Below are 19939 nucleotides of genomic sequence, written 5' to 3' on the forward strand. Positions count from 1 at the left end.
CATGACCAAAAATATCTCTAAAGCCTGCTTGCAAAAATGAATGTATTGAGATTTCCTCTGCCCGTCGCAATAATATTTAATGAATCATGTTTCAGATAGCTGTATACGAAGCACAGTACAGCCTAGTTCTATTTTTGAAAATTGCTGCTGTTAGAGACATCATACAGGTCTCTGGGGTAATACCACAATGATTACATGATATGGGAACCAACTGCTAAACATTGAATTTATCGAGGTTGGACAAAATTGCATCACGGACCAGCCCTTGTTATGGGATTCCAGATTATCTGGGGCAAGGAACGTCTACCCCTCAGCTCAAAGGATGAATTAGAAGTATTCCTATTCTATTAATTGCCCATGTACACTGAATAGAAGGAGAAATAAAAACGTTATCCAGCACAGGTGGCCCTTCGGGTAGTGATGCAAAAAGTCAACATTATTAACAATATGCCAACTTATCTGTTTACAGCTGCCAATTTCAGTCTGTGTCAAGCCTGTTTGCAAGCTTCCTCAGCCCTTTTAGAAGTACATGTATGTGGAGTGTGGATCTCAGAAGACTTTCTTTAAGAAATGTGAAAAGCATCCCTTGGGTCCTCAGCTAGCAGTGGAGGCTCAACCAATATGGGCAATGGGATGCTGACCCATCAACAATAATGGAATAATGGATGTACCAAAGCCAAGCCAATGAACACTTGAACAGTCCCTCAGCTGCATGCCCTGACTCCACTCTCTGTTAATACAATTGCATAGATCCCTTATTGCAGAGCATCAGACCATCCATGTAAACATGTTCTACCAGAGGAATATCCCTTTGATTCATGAACTTCATTGCTGCAGAAAGTAGACTTTTCATTTTGCAATGTCCCGTTTCTTTGTGGATTTCTTTTGTATCCATCTCAGCACAGTCACTTCACGATAGGTTGACCTCATTAATTGTGATGTCGCGATACAGACATTATTTTTGAAATAAGGAAGGGGTATGCCACTTGAAGTCAAAAATGGTTCCACAGCCTGCTAATCTCTATTATGGACTAAATGAGTAGGAACGTTTGGAAAAACTCACCAATGACCACTTACCACACTACAGTTAAAAAGTAACAGGTGTTGCAGAGTGGCAGATGAAGACACATACATGTGGGCATGGCCCCCGTGCTGGGTGTGTGCTAAGTCGTGTGGCCTGCTACAATGCAGCAGATCCCCATTTTCCATGTCATCCCCAGAACAGCTTCCCACAGTGACTTTATAACATACAGCCCAAGGACAGAGTAACAAGCTAGGATTCGAAACTGCCTCTAATAGCTGGCAGGGAATGGCGTGGTGGTGCAGAGCAGTCACAGGTGAAAATAGCGGCAACTACAAGAAGCCCGCTGAAATGATGGATCCAGCAGGTGAAAGTGTTGCAGTGCTGCCATTTATTCCTAGGAAACTGAGTTCTAACTTCATTCACTTTGACTTGAACGGACTTGACTCTGAGGGTAAGCACCGACACTATTGCCTGGCTTCGTTTGGGCAAAGACACTTTGTGAGCAGAGGAGGGGAGGTACTCCTAGCTGAAAGTGTGTAACACGGATACGTTGTCTAAACATAGAGAGATTGATATGCGTGGGCTAGAGGCTGGCTGAAGCTAACTGTTTTAGAGCATTCTCTCTCAGTCAGGCCATCTGCCAAAAGGTTGACCCCGTCCTGAATGCAGTTACCCCATTGTTCTTTCTTGCCCTAACATTCACATGACATCTAAGTCGTGGTTTTACTGTGACGTGTAAGGTTTGCAAACATTCCACAACTCCCCACCATCCATATTGGTCATACCTGTAGGTCGAACTGTAGCGGGTCACCTGCGAAGGCGAAGATAAGGGTAAGCAATGCAATTTCATTATTCAAAAGAGGTGCCTGAAACACACCGGGCAAACGGAGAGGAAAGAGTGAATTCACTTGAAGCTCATCATGCTACCCAGAACCCCTCACTAATGGTCTAGCTCCCAGGACTCGTGGTCTGGGGAAAAAGCTCTAAAATTTGGAGCCAGACAGAAGCCTGAAGGAGCTGAGCAAAGCAGTAAACACTGGCCATGGAAACAAGACTTTAGCAATCGAGAAACCCTTGTGGGAATAACCTTGTCCCCAGTAAACTCACAGTCCGTCATGTTCACTTTAAGTACTCACTGGAGCCTGTAAACTAAGCTAGAGGATTTGGAGGATGGGGGCATGGGAATACATCCAGGATGGTGTAACCAAGAAGAATAACGAAGGCGAAACACATTACAAGCCCCTCATTATTTCTGGGGAAAGCTTTCAATCCCTGCTAGACAGTAGCCGGAAAGATGGTCCTAATCAGAAGTCATAATAAGAATGTTATACTTGTCTTAATGAGCAAAGCATATCATCCAAATCTAGAGAAACGAAATACATTATTTTCTGCTAGAAGGTAATAATTTTGAAGATGTACAACTGGCCCTCCTTTTGTACTCTTATGAGAACGGGGAAGAGGGCAGATAAGACCAGTGAGTGTTTCTGATTCCTTTGCATAAAATCAAAGAGCATTTTGGGAACATAAGAATGAACTCAGATCATCATATCTGACACATATTTCTGTGAAGATAGGGTTGCATGCATGACTCACTAATAACATAATGCACACTGGGTCTGGTGCTCACTTCATGGTTCAAAATACTCACCCCAACATCCAAGAGCCTTCCAGAGATAACTTTGTCTTTTGCTGGGTCTCAAGATAAGGATGGCAGTGCACATACTCAGTTTTCAATGTACAGACATCCTAAGAGAATAATATACATAAGTAGGATATGATAGGATTCCTTGAAGTGTAACCTGTCAAATGATATTGGATGACTGGCAAAATGATGCAAAGAGGATGTGCTTATGAAATTATGCCTTGAGTGCTCCAGCAGCCTTTTCCCTACTGACAAATCCACATCTCACAATTGAATGAAAAATAACCATTGAATCAGATACCTTAAAGATGCTAGGTGTGTCAACACCTGTTTGGGCTCACCTTCCTGCATTCACTGCGCAAAACTAGTAACTTTCCTGGAGATTAAAAATGAAAATATTTCAGGCAAAATTAAGTAAGAAGACTAACACAACAAGCATACACCGAAATAAATATTCACAATGAGTCACTCCACCCTGACACTGTGGACACATTCTACATCAAATGAAAGACAGAAACCCAATGCAGTGACATTTCTATTGATGTCCACAATCCCAAGCTCAATAAGGCTATTGGAGAATTCATAGCCTCAGTAATGCATTAATAAGAATGTGCAGCTAAAACATTTAACTGTAAAAACAATGATGTCATTTCTCCAAAATGACATGGGTAGCGGAAGTGACATCACACGACCCTTGACCCCCTGATGACATCACAGGAAGTTATGTCATTTGACCCCACCCCGAAGTGATATCGCAGGAAGCAATGGAACACAACCTTTCACCCGTTGACAAAACAGGAAGTGGATTCACATAGCATTGTATGCTACGAAAAATATGGTTACGATATCACTATAATGTGATGTACATTTCATACAAGAATGGATCGCCATATATATTGTTAAGATCAGTGTGTATAGGCCCATATTACCATATTACTGTAAATGCAAGCAGACGTCCATGACCAAATGATAATGATGTGTTATTATATAGCAGTTACGCTTAAGCGCTTTATATAGAAAAAATATACACCCAATATCACCCAACCTGTGTTGGTATTCATCTATCGACCTCAGAAGGATGAAAGGCTGAGTTGAGGCGTTTAAGAACAGAACACTTTCAGTGACTCACCCCCTGAAGTGTGCCTGAAATAAACCTTTAATGAGTCCAGCAATCATTGTATAGAATTACAGAAAGACACATTATTTGGTTTTCCTCTTCTTTTTTATATAGGGTCAGTGGAAAAAAAAATAATTTATATATATATATATATATATATATATATATATATATATATATATATATATATATATATATATATATATATATATATATATATATATCTTCAAAGCACTGATGACATCAGGCAGGGTGAGTAGCACTCTTCACATCACAAAAATGTGCGGAGTCCGGACACCAACGTGCAAAATGGCACAAAAAATTAAAAGGCCATCAAAATTTGGCTTTCCCAAAGTGTCCGTGCGCGTTGGGAATGTTAACGCGTTTCGCGGCTTGCCTCACCGCTTGATCACAACAATGCGTCCCCATCAAACCACAGAGTTTTAAACAACATGGTGTGGAGCAAACGGCCACTGTTTTAGCCGAAATAAAAGAGGGACTCCATTGGAAACCACAGCCTCCTTAACGCAGACCCATGGCGGACATCTTTGACTATTTCAAACCGCAATTGTAGCATGGATTCAAATGCATGACACTACCAATTGATGTATCTGTTAGGTCCCTGTGGGTTATCCTTAATAGGAATCTAATGCGGAGTTACTATGTGTATTAATAACCCTGTTTGCCCGCCATGGACTACCACAGGTAAAGCACGTGTCCATGAAGCCCCTCGTAGCCAACCACCAATTTTTCAACACTTTGCATGCATTTGGACATCTAGTTTAGCTCGAATAACAGACCCATTAGCAAAAATGGGACATTAGCATAATTCGTAAATCATAAAATTGCAATCAGTTTATATGCTTTTCCCAGTTCCAGATGTAATGGCATAAGTGCTAAAACAGTCCTTAAGGTGCACAATGCAAAAACACGATAAAGTGCAACAATCTCTCTAAAGTGCAAAAGTCACAATAAAGTGCATAGTGCAGGGAATTGTGCTAAAGTGCATTGGTTGTTTTTGGAGTGCAAAGTGCACAATTCAACAGTCTGAGATTTTTTTCTTATTATATCCAGGTGCCTGCCATCTCGTCTCCTTTAGTTCTGGCTCGGCAGTTATTTCCACAGGCTCTACACTACATGTTCATAATCAAACTCTGGTTAAAAAAAGGCAAAATCTATTGTCACACAAATATAAAAATATTACTAAAAAGGCAACCACCTAGTGAATTAAAAATAAACTTCCAACAAGTTTAAAACCAATATTAAAATTAGTGTTTCCAAGGATGGAGGGGCAAAAGATAATTGTAATCCTCCTCTTGATACTCTTTCATCATTGGAAACTCAGCATCCAACAATATTAGTGGACTCAACATTTTCAGAATTACTCGGATTTCCATATCGTGTTATATATAATGTCTGTGACTTACAGGAAGAGGAGAAACAGTTGAACAGAGAAAAGGAACAAAAGAAGAAGAATAAGAAGAAGAAAAATACAAGCAAAAAAAGCATAAAACATGAATGGAGGAAAACAGAAGCAGAGAGAATCACTCAATTGTCAATTACTGACCTAAAAATGTATAAAGTTCCTCGTCTATGTTGTGTCCATTAGGGAATTTGCTTTCAAAGTACAATATATAGTTAGTCTCTTTCTGTCTCAGGATTTTTTCTTTGTCGCCTCCTCTTGGTCCTGTCTCAATTTTGTGAACACCAAAAAACCCAAAACTGCTCATATTCTTGTCATGGAACTCAGCAAAATGTTTGACCATCGGGTAATTGGCATCATTGTTAACAATTGCCCGTACATGTTGTTGGATGTGTGTCTTTAATTTGCATTTGGTGCTTCCTAAGCACCACTTGTTGCATGCACAGGTCAGCACATGGACAACGTATTCCGTCTCGCAGGTAATTTTGCCAGCTATGAAAAACTGTTTGGCCAGTAATAGGATGTTTAAAAGATGTTTAAAAGAGTTTCGAGTTTTGGCGTATGTACAGATGTTGCAACGAGTACATTTGAAGAAGCCCTCTTTTTTATTATTAGATAACCAACTCGTCTTGTTGCTCTCTTCTTCGTGAGTCATATAGCTCTGCACTAAGACATCCCTTAAGGATCGATTTCTTCTGAAAGTTATCTGTGGGCTGTTTCGAAGGTTTCTACTGAGATCCTGGTCCATCATAAGGATTCTCCAATGGTTTGTTAAAATGCGCCTGATCTTTGGTGCCTGAATATCAAAAGTTAAAATTAGACGAGTACTGTCTTTCTCCATGTTCTTTTTTCCAACGTGTTCGGTTCCTGCTAGGAAACTAGAATGTTCCTTAGCTCTAGCTTTGAGATATGCTCTTTCGACCACTCTCGGATATTTTTGTCTAGCGAACCCTTGAGGGTGATTCTGCTCTCCATATCATAGGATTCCAGGGTACTGTTGTTTCTTCGTAACCAGATAAACTCTCCGTAAGGGACGCTCCATATCAAGTTTTTAGGGTGTCCACTGTGTGCATGGAGTGGAGTATTTGTCCCTGTGATTTTTCTATGTAGTTCGCTAGTTAACTTATTGTCTACTATTCTCACGTTCACGTTGAGAAAAGTGATCAATGTGCGACTGTGTGTTTCTGTAAACCGGAGATTATTGTCCTTGTGATTGAGACAGTTGACAAACTCCATCCATCCTTGTTCGGTTCCCTTCCATACTATGAAGAGATCGTCAATGTATCTCAGCCAGAGAATAATGTTATCTGTGTATTCATGATTCATGTCCGTCCAGACCTCCCTTTCTTCCGATGCGCCCATAGTGAGATTTGCAAAGAACGGCGCAAAGGTGGTACCCATAGCAGTTCCTTGCAATTGTTTAAAATACTCATTGTTAAAGAGGAAAGTGTTGTTAGTCAGGCATAAGTCTATCATTGACAATACCATTTGGGTGTGTTCCAGGTAATTGAGGGATCGAGTCTGTAAAAAGTGTTGACACGCTCGTTTCCCATATTCGTGACCAATAGACATGTACAGCGAAACCACATCCATACAGGCTAGTAGACATTCTTTCTCCCAGGGAGTGTCTTCAATTCTTGATAGGAAGTCAGTTGTGTCTCTCAGGTAAGATGGTAGTACCGAGACAAATGGAAACAAAACTTCATCTATGTATTTAGACATATTTTCCAATGCGGAACAAGCAAACAATGGGTCTTCCTGGGGGTTTCTTCATGTTTTTATGTACCTTGGGAAGAAAGTAAATAGTGGGTGTAATAGAGTTAGTGATTGTAAGGAATTTGCGACTCTCTTCAGACAGAAGGCCTTTTGCTTCCCATCCTGTTAGTAACGTATTAATTTTGCTTTCAAGTTCTTTGATTGGATTTTGAGCAATTTTCATATAACATTTGTTGTCAATGAGCTGTTTGTAAGATTCTCTTATATAGTCCTTTCTGTTCTGTAGGACTATATTCTGCCCCTTATTCGACGGTTTAATGATACAATTTTTAAGTTCATGCAACTCTTGTAATGCCTATCTGTCTGCAAAAGATAAATTGTCGTTCCAAATTTTTTTCTGATCCTTTCTTCTAAGTTTTTTCAAATCTTCGATCACTAGACTTTGAAATGCCTCTATGTTGTTCCAAAGGTTTGCCACTGGATTGAACTTTGACTTTGGTTTCAATAGGCTTTTGCTTATCTAGTCTGTTCTGATGTCCAGCTCTTTAAGGTCTATGGGTTCACCTTGAACTCCTGCAGCTATGCCTTTTTCCAGGTCAACCAAATCTGTTAGTGTGGTTAACTCCTTAATTTGAACCTCAGTATGGCCCGTCTCTTTGTCTCTTGGGCGCCTTTTATACTCATTCGTTGCAAAGAATTTCTTAAGGCCTATTTTGCGTATATATTGGTCAAGATCAATGCTTGTCTGCACATAATCGTTGTTTGTTTTAGGGCAGAAAATTAAACCCAAATTGAGTACTTTTGTCTGGTTGAGGGTGAGGACATGGTCTGATAGATTAATTATTCTCAGCTTTGTGTTGTCCTCAGCATTTTGTTCTGCTACTTTCCAGAGCGCAGCCATTTGGCCGGGGTACTGTTCGTTGCATCGCCTACTCCTCTTCCCCCTCCTCGTGGTTTTCGGCCTCCTCTGCCTTTCCCCCGCCTTTGATTTCCACCTCTTTTCAGCTTGCTTTTTCTGCCGTCTAGGTGTAATAAACGCATTTCGTCTAAAAAATTCATGCAAACGTTGGGTTCATCAGTTTCACAGCTTGTGAGATCTGATTCTGAGGTTGATGCATTGTCACTCAATTGTTCTTCATTTTCTTCAGTTGATCTGGCTGGCCTGCATAGGGATGCTTGCCTCATCTGGTCAAATCTTTTGGCAAACATATAGACTCTTCCTCGTTCATAGTCCTCTTTGTCTCTTAAGAACTTTCTCTGTTTCCTTTGCTTTATTTCTTCCTCATATTCAGCCAAGTTCTTCTCCATGTTACCCCTTAGCTTCTTACCCTCTTCGGTTTCAGGTATCTTTTTGAGTTGCTTTTCTGTTTTATTGATCTTTTCCAATGTCTTTGTGCGGTCCACACCAGCATACTTCAGCTGCAGGAAGGTTCTCGAACATCAAATATATTTGAAAAAGGAGAAAGTAATTCCATTTCTCCCGAAGGGTATAGCACTCAAAGCAGTGTGGAGAACGCCGGTTACAAACACTTCCCTTCAATGGAAAAATGCCCAGGATCAATGCAACATCAAGTCCATATAATTTCCAGTTTTATTAGGCATCAGCCAACAATTAAAAAAGCACAGTACAACGCGTTTCACTGCTGTCTCACAGCTTGTTCACGTACAAACGGATGCTTGAGAATTTGTGTATATACACACACAGACATTTCACCAGTCTCTATGGTTCATGATAAAAATTGTCCTTTTTCGCTTGCTTGTGTTCCCATGTAGAATACATTGGTTGGCATTAGGTAAAACACGGCAGTCATTTTGGAGATAGCCTAGGTTCCATTATTGCGATGTTAATATTAACCTTTAACACTATAAAATTCTATAGAGTTCATACCGATTGGAGGAGAAAACAGTTATTTTTGGATTCTCAGTATATTACTAGTCCTCAATTGTGCAATAATTAATTATGAATTGTACCCGACTAAACCCAGAAAAGGATTCTGCAAACCACAAAATATAATGGCTTGTTTTAGGACAAAAGGTTGCATTCTCCAAGCTGAATTAGTCCTTACTCTAGATACCGAATGCAAGAGTGTTAACGTAAACTGGCAATGTGAACCCAGAAACAGCCTAAGTAAGAATACTGTAAGAATTCTGTACAGATAGATTTAAGAACGGACCTCAATAATGCACGGCCCATTGCCGTAAAGTTATCTATCAGCCATGTTCTAGAATGCATATTTATAGCTTATGCCACGTAGGCAGAGCAATTAAAGTGCATAGTGTTCTAAAGTGCTTAGTGCCTAAAGTGCACCTTTTGCTATATAGAGCAAAGTAGTTAAAATGCATCTTACATTGTCAAGTCTAAAATATATATATATCTTTTTTTTAGCGGTCGCAAGGGAGACCACAGAGGTCGCAAAGGAGACCTCAGAGGTCGCAGTTGCGACCTCTGGCGACCCCTAAATGACATCCCTGTGTAAAAATCAACACGCCTCCATAGGCCTTCTCAGAAAGAGTTGATGCTGAGAATAAATCTTTGCAACAATAGGTCCCTGCCTTTTATCCAACCCCGACTTCAAAAATTGGCAGCATTGTAAAATGCAAATGCTTATTGTGTCGCTTAAAAAAGTTAAGGCCTAAGTGTGGGACATCTAAATAATCCTGATCACTTATTGAGACACAAACCACAGAAGATCCTCAGAACAGTAGCGTGGAAAAATGCAATCTATGATGTTTTCACACAGGCCATTTCCGTGGAAGCCTGATTTCCCGAGCCCAGCTTCAGCACTGCAGAAAAACATAATTTCTGTATGTGCCCCCTCTAGACCCTCCTCCGATGCAAGAGACACCCCTATAAAACTCATTCTCTACTCCACAATCCTCCACCAACCCCTTGCCCTGGGTTCTTCAGGGGACATCGCTGCAACCCCAAGTCTCCTAATCCACTCCCCTTCCTGTTTCATTTCCCCCTCTCTCACCCCACATTCCACACACACACACATGCCCACGTTCTTCACCCTAGTCACCCTCCTTACCTGAAACACTGAAAGCCAGGGGTGGTCAGCGCAGATGCTCATTCCCCACAGGTCACTGTTCAGCAAAGTTGGCCTGCTAGGAAGATATTTACAATGAAAGCGGATAGATTTCCCCGGGACTGGTCACGTGATGCAATGCCAGCAAGCTGAAAGGGGTTCACATGGCAGTTTGGTAGCCACTAAATATGTGTATCTTCATTAACTGCGTACAAGGACATTGAGACAGTACGGTTTTGGAAAGGCAAGAGTACAACTCGAAAAGAGTTTGTCTTAGAACATGTTAAGTAAGCATTTTCGTCAGACGTCCCACTGAAAATAATTGTACAATTACATCAACGTGTTGCTAGCCGGTGAATTTAAGACAGGCAGATACCTCGACATCTCAGTCCTGTGTCTTACTCCTTGCTTGAGCGTGATGGCACGCCCAGCCCCCACAGTGATAGTTTCATACTCTCGTTTCCAAATGCTTTCCCAATATTTTGAAATGTTTTAACTTTCCTTCCTCTCCTCCGCCAGGGGACAAGTCCTAAAATAAAAGTGGGGGGACCCATTAACATACCAATTGAACGTGGCATCACCAGAAATTAGCATATCAAGGTGCACTCTGAAAAAAGTGGGGGGACTCCTGAAAAAAGTGGGGGAACTCCGTCCACCTGCGTCTACCCTTGCCTTCAGCCCTGCTCCTCTCCCTTTTTTGTCTTTCCTGAGCATACATGTCTTGAGTACATGTTTCTGACTCACCAAAGGTTAAAGTGCCAAAGTGTGTAGATGAACATGAGACTTGAAATCTCTCTTAGACAGACGTCTGGTAGGTGTACTGTGCTTATACAGTATGTGTATATCAAATGCAATATTTATTAAGAGAACATTAGAAGACAGCCAGATTACTACCATTCTATGTGTCACTGAGAATAGCTAAACACAAAGCAGATCAAAATCATAGTTTTAAATATTTGTATATTCAATTTTGTTCTATGAATAGTTTGAGATCCAAGCAGCAGTGTAAGTGTCAGGCATAATCACAGTGCTTTGAATTCATGACACTTTTAGCATGATGTAGCTGTTATTTTTTTATACAGTAATTAGTCAACTATTTTTCAAATGGCATTGAAAAATAAAATCAATATATCATGTCACAAATATAAACTATTTGGCGCAGGTGTTTTGGTAATTATGATACATTGAGAGCATACAGTGTTCAAAGTAACGGGTGACACGTTCATATATTTCATAGCCACTCAAATATATTGGGCCTCATTATAAGCCTGGCAGTCCGGAAATAAGACTGCAAGTAGCAGCGTACCGGCACCATTTCCAGAACACCAAACTACAAGTATGCCTACAGGGGCTGGTTCTCCCAGCAGGTCTGAGGTGCTGGGGGAACCGGCCCCTGCAGGCATGGTTGTGACGGAAGCACCGGCACTGCTAGCAACAGTGCCAATACTTCAGTGTCCCCATTCCCGTGGAGTTCTAAAGGACTGGGGCCGGAAGCACCGGCACTGCTAGCAACAGTGCCAATACTTTGGTGTCCCCATGGGGACTTACACTTTCCGCCGCCTGATATCCAGGGACACCGGGACTTGTAATGTCCCAGTGGCACTGGGATATGAGGCTGCAGAATGGTGTTACGCGTTTGGTGGCAACCCGCCGGTAGCACCGGCAAGTTAAACGCTGAACTCGTAATAAGGTCCATCGTGTTTTCTCTTCGGTTTCTTTTCTCCATTTACAGCTATGGTTGTCGCAGTAATCCCCTTATGTTGCTGTGACTTAGTAGACTATGACCTGATTATAAGTTTGGCAGTTAATTGATGGTAAATCCACTGAATTACTGACAAACCTGTTTACCATTACCGCCATATATATATATATATATATATATATATATATATATATATATATATATATATATATATATATATATATAGACATAGCACACACCCATGGGACACACACACACCCATGGGAATAGGAGCTGTGCTATGAACTGTAAATCCCCATTTTTGGAGCAGTCCATTGTACTCCACTGGAATTTTTTAGAATGACCACCAGCCGTAATTCTGCCAATTGTTTGCGTAAATGTGGAGGATTTACCTTCAGCATCAACTGGAGATACATCCTTCACTTCCAGGTTAGAACTCACCAGTGGGGTCAAATTGACAGTAATTCCAATGCTGTGAAAAAAAATCAGCATTAAACGAATTACAACCTTCTTTTTACCACATCACCGTACTCATGTTGTGTCTACATTACAGCCATGCATCACACCTTTTCGTGTATGCTACCTTTAATTCTGATAATAGACAATAGGAATCAAAGTAGAAACGCAGTTATCGAAAGGCATTTCCATTGTTTTTTATTTTCAAAAGCAAATCCAACAGGACAAAAGGGTGCCTCAGTATAGGTGCTATGGACATACGGTAATCATTCAGACATGTAGGACCATGTGTTCTCATATTCATATCACATGAAGAACGTGCCATTGTTAAATAAACCCACAATTCAATTGCAAAGAATTAAAGGTGGACAGAGCTGAATTCCTGGTTTGGATGAGTATGTGTGCTCTCTTTCCATCTTTGCATGCCAGAGTTAAAAATAAAAATGCACATTCGAGTTTGCTTAGATATTTATTACTTTCCTATCTCTCCACGAAGAAAAGTTTTTCGTAACTCAATTCCTCCAATTTCGATTTGGTTCTGGAGAGTGTTCTTCTTTTATACTTAAACATGGGAACCCTCTTAAGTTCCTTCTTTCTCCATTTTGTCTGTATATTTCCTGGCTCTTGGACTTCCCAAAGTCCTCTGGCCCTCTGACAGGCTCACTTTATCTGGCTCTCGGTAGGACGTCTGCCTGTTTGGGTTTTTTCTGTTAGCATAACTCTTGTGGCTTTCCCAGCCTTGACTCTTGAGGTCTCTTGGTTTCTCTGGGCTCTCCAATGCCCTCTGACCCTCTGATAGGCCTGATTTTAGGTAGAGCCTTTGCCCGCTCAGTTGTATTAGGCTCCTGTAACCCTTATAGCTTTCCCAGCATCCAATGTTAACGTCTCTCATTTCCTTTGGGCACTCCAAAGCCCTTAGACCCTCTACTAGTCTTGATTCAATTTGACTTAGGTAGGGCATCTTCCCACTACGTTTTATCAGGCTCCCCTAACGTTTGTGAATTTCCCACCCACATATTTCTCTTTTCGCTCTTCTAAACAACATTACCTCCTTGGGAGCTTTCTCTTCCTTTCCTTTGCTTGATGTGGCAGCTAATATGCTTCTCGTGTGGAGTTCGGGTTTTCAGGCTCTCAACTGAAGTCTGATCTCGGCATCAGTTAATGGGCCCCATGCCCACCATAGCTTCAGTTTGATTGCACCACTAGGTGAGACAGGTTTGTAGGGATGCCAGCCTTCCAGCATCTTGTGAGTGTTTTGATTGCTTTCCATGCTACCACTGGCTCTGCATTCTAGTGTGTATCCACCCCAGCAGGATGTCTCTCTGTCAGAGGCTCGCTGGTGCATAGGATTCTTCCCCTCTGATTTAAAGTTCTTTGTGGTTTTATGTACGTCATCAGAAAGAGAGGGGGAGTTGTCATTCCTCTTTGATTGTGGAGTTAACAGGAGATGCAACATCACCTGAAGCCAAAAAAGTTTGAGGAAATGTCACTGCTTGGTACATTCAAACCAGAAGTAACAGTAGCATTTTCACTTCCCATGTGGACTGGGAGTTCCGCACATCAATGGGAGTCCTTGTCGCCAGAAGGGCAGTCACTCCCAGTGAGGTCACACTTGCCCAGACCTCTACTGAGGGTCTTGCTGAGCGGGCTCACCTTCCTAGCGTCAAAGGGGGTGCCTCCCCTCTGGGAAGAAGGCACACATTGTCCAGATTCATCACAAAGGCAATGTATATAAGCACTGGCAATGCCAACAGTTTGGGCTTTTGTGTAGGCATTGGAAATACACTTGCCAGGCAAGCGTAATGGTATTAACTAGCCATTGATGCTAGCAGGTGCAAAATGTTTCGAGTAACTCGGAATCTAATAGCATTGCCTGGCAAATGCCCAATACTTATACACAGGCCAAAATTGTTGGCTTTGCCTTTTTAACAGGATTTCAGTGAATGACACACAGAGTGCTTACAGATCGAGGGACTGAAGACTGACACTAGTGCAGCTCAAATTAAGTCATTAACTCTCAGCAGACTGATTTGAAAAAATACACTAGCAGGCACGTTGAGTGCAAAGTCGGATGCTAAGGTTTGATTAAAATGAGCTCAAAGAGCTCCCACGAAGAGGTGTTTTGTGTGCGGGCAGGCAGGTACTGGGCGGGAATGGCCATAGGGATTAGCATGCCCATGTACAGTTAATGGGTGGGTAAATAGCTAAATTACACCTACAGGCTGTGTGTCCCTCCTCATATGTCTGTTCTCCATATTTGTACTCCAATGCAATAGTTTTGGCTTATAGCAAGGGACACCTAATAACCCAAACTAAAAATTATGCAATCATGGCTGAGAACATGAACTTTGACTGACAAGTATTTGGGACCTATAGCATTGATTCATGGATTAAATGACTGATTGCTCAACTTGAAACAGACCAATTGTTTATGCTGGTTTAGTAATAATGCATGGGTAGATTTATGCAGCACTGCTTACCTAGGAATTCTACAGTTGTTAATATAACAGGTACCAAACATTGGGAACTAAGCTCTGCATTGCACGTATAGTTTGGCCTGATTTGACTATAGAGTCTCATGTGCGACAAACAAATGCTTCTTTGGTTCAAATGCTGGCCAATTTGGGGAAAAGGCAATTTGTTCTTCTGCTGTTTAAGAACCCTCCTTCCCTATGTACCTGAGAGACACTTGATCACAAAGCATAAACAAAGTGATCCATTAATTTTCAGTGGAGAATTTATATGCTTTTTTATCTGGAATTGATTGAAAGTGAGGACACACCTTCCTGGACAGTACATCCAACAAGTGATTCTGAGTCAGTTTGATGTAGCATTTACAGTTGACTTTATATTGCATTTGTGTTTTTTGAGTTCTAGTGATACATGATATCTATTGTGTAATTTCAGCCCTCTTCCCTTCGCATGATCTCGTTTTCAGGGTTCACTGCACAAGTTTACTCCCTTACACAATCAATCAAAAATGTTTTTTTGGATATTTAACATACTGCACAAAAATGGGTATACCTTACATATAAAGAAACAGATCTTGTTGAAGTGTTACTTTGTTGGCTGCGGACCAATTAAGATGTGGTTCTTGTCCCACCTTCCTCACCTGACTATGTTGTGTGCTACTGAGCAAATCGTTATCAAATATTTAGCAATTTGACACTTTGGTCATATTAGGGTTCGCCTCTAGCCATTATGTGAACAGAGGAACATGGCTTTGGAAAGCACTAAATCACCAACATTGAATGCAGGCCTCACCTCCTCCAAGTAATGTCAGTAGGAGGGACTTGGGTCCCATGTCACCTGCCTATGGCCCCAATGGTACCACGCATATGGGTGCATGGGTAGCCACAAGGAATGTATTTCTGTGTTCATCTGATTCTTAGGCATAAAGTGTCCAACCAAGATGTACTCCCACATATCATGATCCTGTTGTACTGGCAAAACAGAGAAGAGTATGTAATCCTTGGAGCTCAAGCAACATGTGATACACAGATCTGTGCCTTCTTACAACGTGTTCTAATGGAAACTATGACTCTTGATGGATACCAGCAGTAGAATGTGCCAATTGAGAAATAGAGGGGAATGACAACCCCCACTTGGTACCTCAAATGTAGGCTTCACCTCCGTTGGAAATCCCTCACCAACCTTTATCTCAACACTGCAGGAAGTGAGACTCCCTGCAAATAACGAGCAGGGTTTTTAAATAGAACTTGATATCTCAAAGTATTTCCCTTTCAAATCACTGCTCATCGTTACCTATACTGAAGGTCCTCATTTCATCAACCTCAGATGGATGAACGGCTGGGGCCATCCTTCCAGATATGGATCTTTTGCTGGTCATGTTTGAAAAGAGTTCCAAAGAAGTGTTTCTTTCTGTTTGGTTACAGACGGCGATAACATACCTTTTCTCTAGACGTTGCATAGGTGTGCTCTGTTATACCTGAGAAATATCAAATGGCCATCTCACATTGAACACACTATTAGGAGAACCGGCCCCTTTATGCAACATGTACTTCCTTCATTATTTATATAGTGTTATGTATAGGATGTGCAATCACCTTTCCTAAAACACTAGTTCCTACTGCAATGCGTATGATTATTAAATAAAACAATAAATAGTGATGGATGCCCTCATAGTGTATCAATCCAAATGTAACTGCATCTCACTCTGTACTGTACAACGTGCCAATGTACGAATCAAATTGTACATCCAAGTATGCTTTGTAACAACATTCTCAAGTTTGCACGACCTGTAACCATACTCCTAAGCCTGCACGGTCTGTACCTTACTTCATAAGCCTATATGCTCTGCAACCATACGCATTAAATCTGCATAACCTGTAACCAACATACAGAGCCTGTACAATTTGTAACCCTATTCTTAAGCCATGTAACCAATTGCCTGAGGGTTAGGCGCGCAATACAAATGTAAAAATAAATAAATAAATAACCCCCATAAATATAACAAACGCAATGAAAACTGACCACAGAGCACACAAGTAGACAATCATCATGCAATAACACTTGTCTTAAAAGTATGATCATGTGCCGAGGCAATCAGAATACATACACAGAAATCACTGTGACGCTGATCATTATTCACACTATTTGATTTGTTTCATACGCAAAGAACACTAAATATTGTGTTCCCTCATGCAAACACAACACGAGTTCAATAGTAATGTATTTTTAAACAGCCACTGGTATTACAACTAATCAACACATTAAGTGCTGCCAACGCTGGCATCTTGCTAAATAATCTCTAGACATCGCACCGCGACTACATCTTTCAAAGACAAGTCAACAAGAGTAATCAGAGCAGAAAATTAGAATTTCGTATCTCAGAATTAAAATACAGCTGAACTAAAGTTTTAATTGGGGTGATCTAAAAGGGCACTTGATGTAATGATATCTTTCATTTGTTACTAATTGCTTGTGCCTGATGAAGAAGGGGCATGCCCATGATCATTGCAGAACTCAGAAAGATGGTTCTTGGCACCAGAGCAATGTTTAGTGTTTGCCGCCAGGGAGCACGTAAATTACATACTTTGGGTCACCCAGACATTTTGGGCATCACAGGCTTGGCGAAGGTTACTTAGGTATAACATTCCTAACAAAGAATTGAATCTTTATAGTGAGATGGTGGCATCAGTGAGCATGATTCAGAAGAGGGCATGGACTGTCTAAGCTGTCACATCCTCACCGACCAAGAGAAAACTTTAAGATTGAAAGTAATGGTTTTACCAAGTGTGAACAAATGTGCTTTTAAGGGGTGGGGGCATGTAATATAGCGATATGAAAGAAATAGAATGCTTAGCAAACAATTTGCAAACATGATTGACATGCAGACCGCTGTCTCCAGAAATCGTCATCATCTATGATTATGAGAAAGAAACTAGGGTAAGAAAGGCTACAGGTGTACACTACTAGGAAAGGTTAAAGGTGGCAACCATGTTTCGAATGTAATGTGGAAGAAGTAGTGTTTCAGTTCCCCGTGTTCCTTGATGGAGTCTCTTTAGGGAACACCTTTAGACATATCTATTCAATCCACCCTCTGACAGTTCATGACTTCACTCTGACTCTTCATGTTTACTTTTATCCTTACTGCAAAGTGCTCTCAAATGATTAAACAAAGCATGCAGTGTTTATTTAAACATCTAGTTAAATATATAGATAAATATATAAATATGCAGAATTATATATATTTTTTTCAGAGCATATTTGGACACATAGACATGCAATGTGTGATTAACCCAACACCACATCCAATACACTGGAAGGCAATTGTATGAGGTTTTTAAAAATGTTTTATTTGCATCCAGGTCTCTTGAGTTTATGTACAACAATAGGTATATCTTAACATATTCTTGCATGTCAGAGTGCTTATTTCAAGGTCACTTTTGGCTCCAGTTCAAAACTGTTTAATATTCTGTTGATGGCAGTTCAGCTTGCTGCAGTTATTTTACGGCTGCAGGTTTTAAAATAAATAAATAATGACTCATAGATCCGCATGTTGAGAACATTATTTTCTGAAGTGTTGCCTAATATTTATTTTCAGGGCCTTCTTAAGGTCGCCATAGACAATGCTCGAGCTCAAGAAAAGCAGGTCCAGATGGAGAAAACAGAGCTGAAGATGGAGCTGTTTAGAGAGCGAGAACTGAGGGAAAGCATTGAGAAGCAGCTGGCGGTGGAACAGAAAAACAGAGGTATGTGCCCAGGTGCCTGTGTCATGGCTGTGGACACACCCATGGCTTCACACGTTCAGAGTGAATCTATTGCAGCACGCTGCTACACATTTCAAGCAAGGCATAACACTTGCTCCTTAAATAAAAGATACCCCTCAAATTGCTTTGAATAGTGGACAGTGGTTTTGATTTGAAATGCAAACATAATTCTGCAAAAATGCTCATATTCTTAAAAGTTTGTAAAGCAGTAGAACGTGTCTGTTGATTTGCAAGAGACATTTATTTTGCTGCCAACTGCAGTGTGCCCATAAGATGATAACAATGGCATGGAACACTCATTTGTATGTGTGTGTGTGTGTTTGTGTGTGTATTTGCCTGTGTGTGTGTTGTACATCTCGCTGCATGACCTTCTGTTCTGAAGGATGCTGCAATGAATCTGGTACTTCCAATCTGTTCCCTTAGAACAAGTTGTGTACCATAATGTGAACAACATGAAGGAAATTTGAGATAGTATATGGCTTGGATGAATAGGGGTATGATCCATTCAAAATTACCTGAATTACATTATTTGTTCACTATGTATTTCCACAAAATGTTTACCTAATGGATACACCAAGTCTATTCTAAATCACACTGCATACATTTCATGTCTTTTCATCACCGGATGTTTTTTGCGGGGTTTTTTACCGCAGATTTATTTTCCCAAAAACTCATCGAATTTGTTTTGTTTTGTTGGGGGGGGGGTTACCCTCAAACTCCATCCCCTTTAATCTTTTTTTATATTCCCCTACACCCACACCCAATTTACATAATTTTTTTAACCCCCCCCCCCAAAAATCGATGAGTTTTTTCGAAAAAAATCCATGGTAAAAAACCCCGCGAAAAAAACATCCCACGATGAAATGACGTCGTACCATTTAATTTGTCAAATACACGTGCCAAAACATACATCAACAATGTACTATAACCATTGATTCTATGTTCTGTCAGAGTCATTAAACCAGTTATGGGTTTTGGTATTCGGTAATGTTATTACCAAATTTACATTGATTGAAAATAACTAGGTACTAACAGGGACCTGTGTCATGGAACTTTATGGCTTCATAAAATGTTCAGGCATTTATTAAGGCTGTTTTGTATCTGTTTTGATTGATTTCTATATGTTGTCACAAATCATATTTTTTCATCACTCCCCTGACGTTGTAATTGTATTGTATGCTGCTGATGGAAATGTACCTCAGTGGTGGCCATGACTTCTTCCTCTTTTTAGTCAGGGACATCATCAATGATTTGCAATATCCTTATGATAAACAATAGCAAGTAATTTAACTCAGATGTTCACAATTCAACTAAGTGTATGCATGCCTTTGACCAAACTCACTTTCAAAACATTCTATGATAGTATCATTCATGGAAACAATACAAATAAATCCAATAGGCTCTCTGTCTTTTTGGAATACCCCATGAAGAACAGGCTGTTTTTGGCAGTGTCCATCCTTCCCAAGAATAGCTATCTCCTTGTATCCACCCTTCCAGCTGTATGGCTGTTGGGGGTAGGAACAAAATACCCTTATTACCAAAATCAAGAAAAAAAAGAAAGTATTGTGCATGGCAACGTCCTCTGCCTGCCTTTCCC

At 40.6% G+C, this 19939-nt stretch overlaps 1 protein-coding gene across 6 annotated transcripts in view; it reads left to right on the top strand.

The window, feature by feature from the left end:
• The window catches only part of DACH1 (dachshund family transcription factor 1), a 642674-nt gene that overhangs the window by 541907 nt on the left and 80828 nt on the right, over positions 1–19939 (top strand). For all 6 annotated transcript variants that reach the window (XM_069639021.1, XM_069639020.1, XM_069639017.1 and 3 more), the window contains one exon: positions 18177–18324. In XM_069639021.1, coding sequence (XP_069495122.1) covers positions 18177–18324 — 148 coding nt within the window. The remainder of the gene's footprint in view (positions 1–18176; positions 18325–19939) is intronic.

This window comes from Ambystoma mexicanum, chromosome 7q, assembly GCF_040938575.1.
Source record: "Ambystoma mexicanum isolate Mex_15411 chromosome 7q, UKY_AmexF1_1, whole genome shotgun sequence".
NCBI lineage: Eukaryota > Metazoa > Chordata > Amphibia > Caudata > Ambystomatidae > Ambystoma > Ambystoma mexicanum.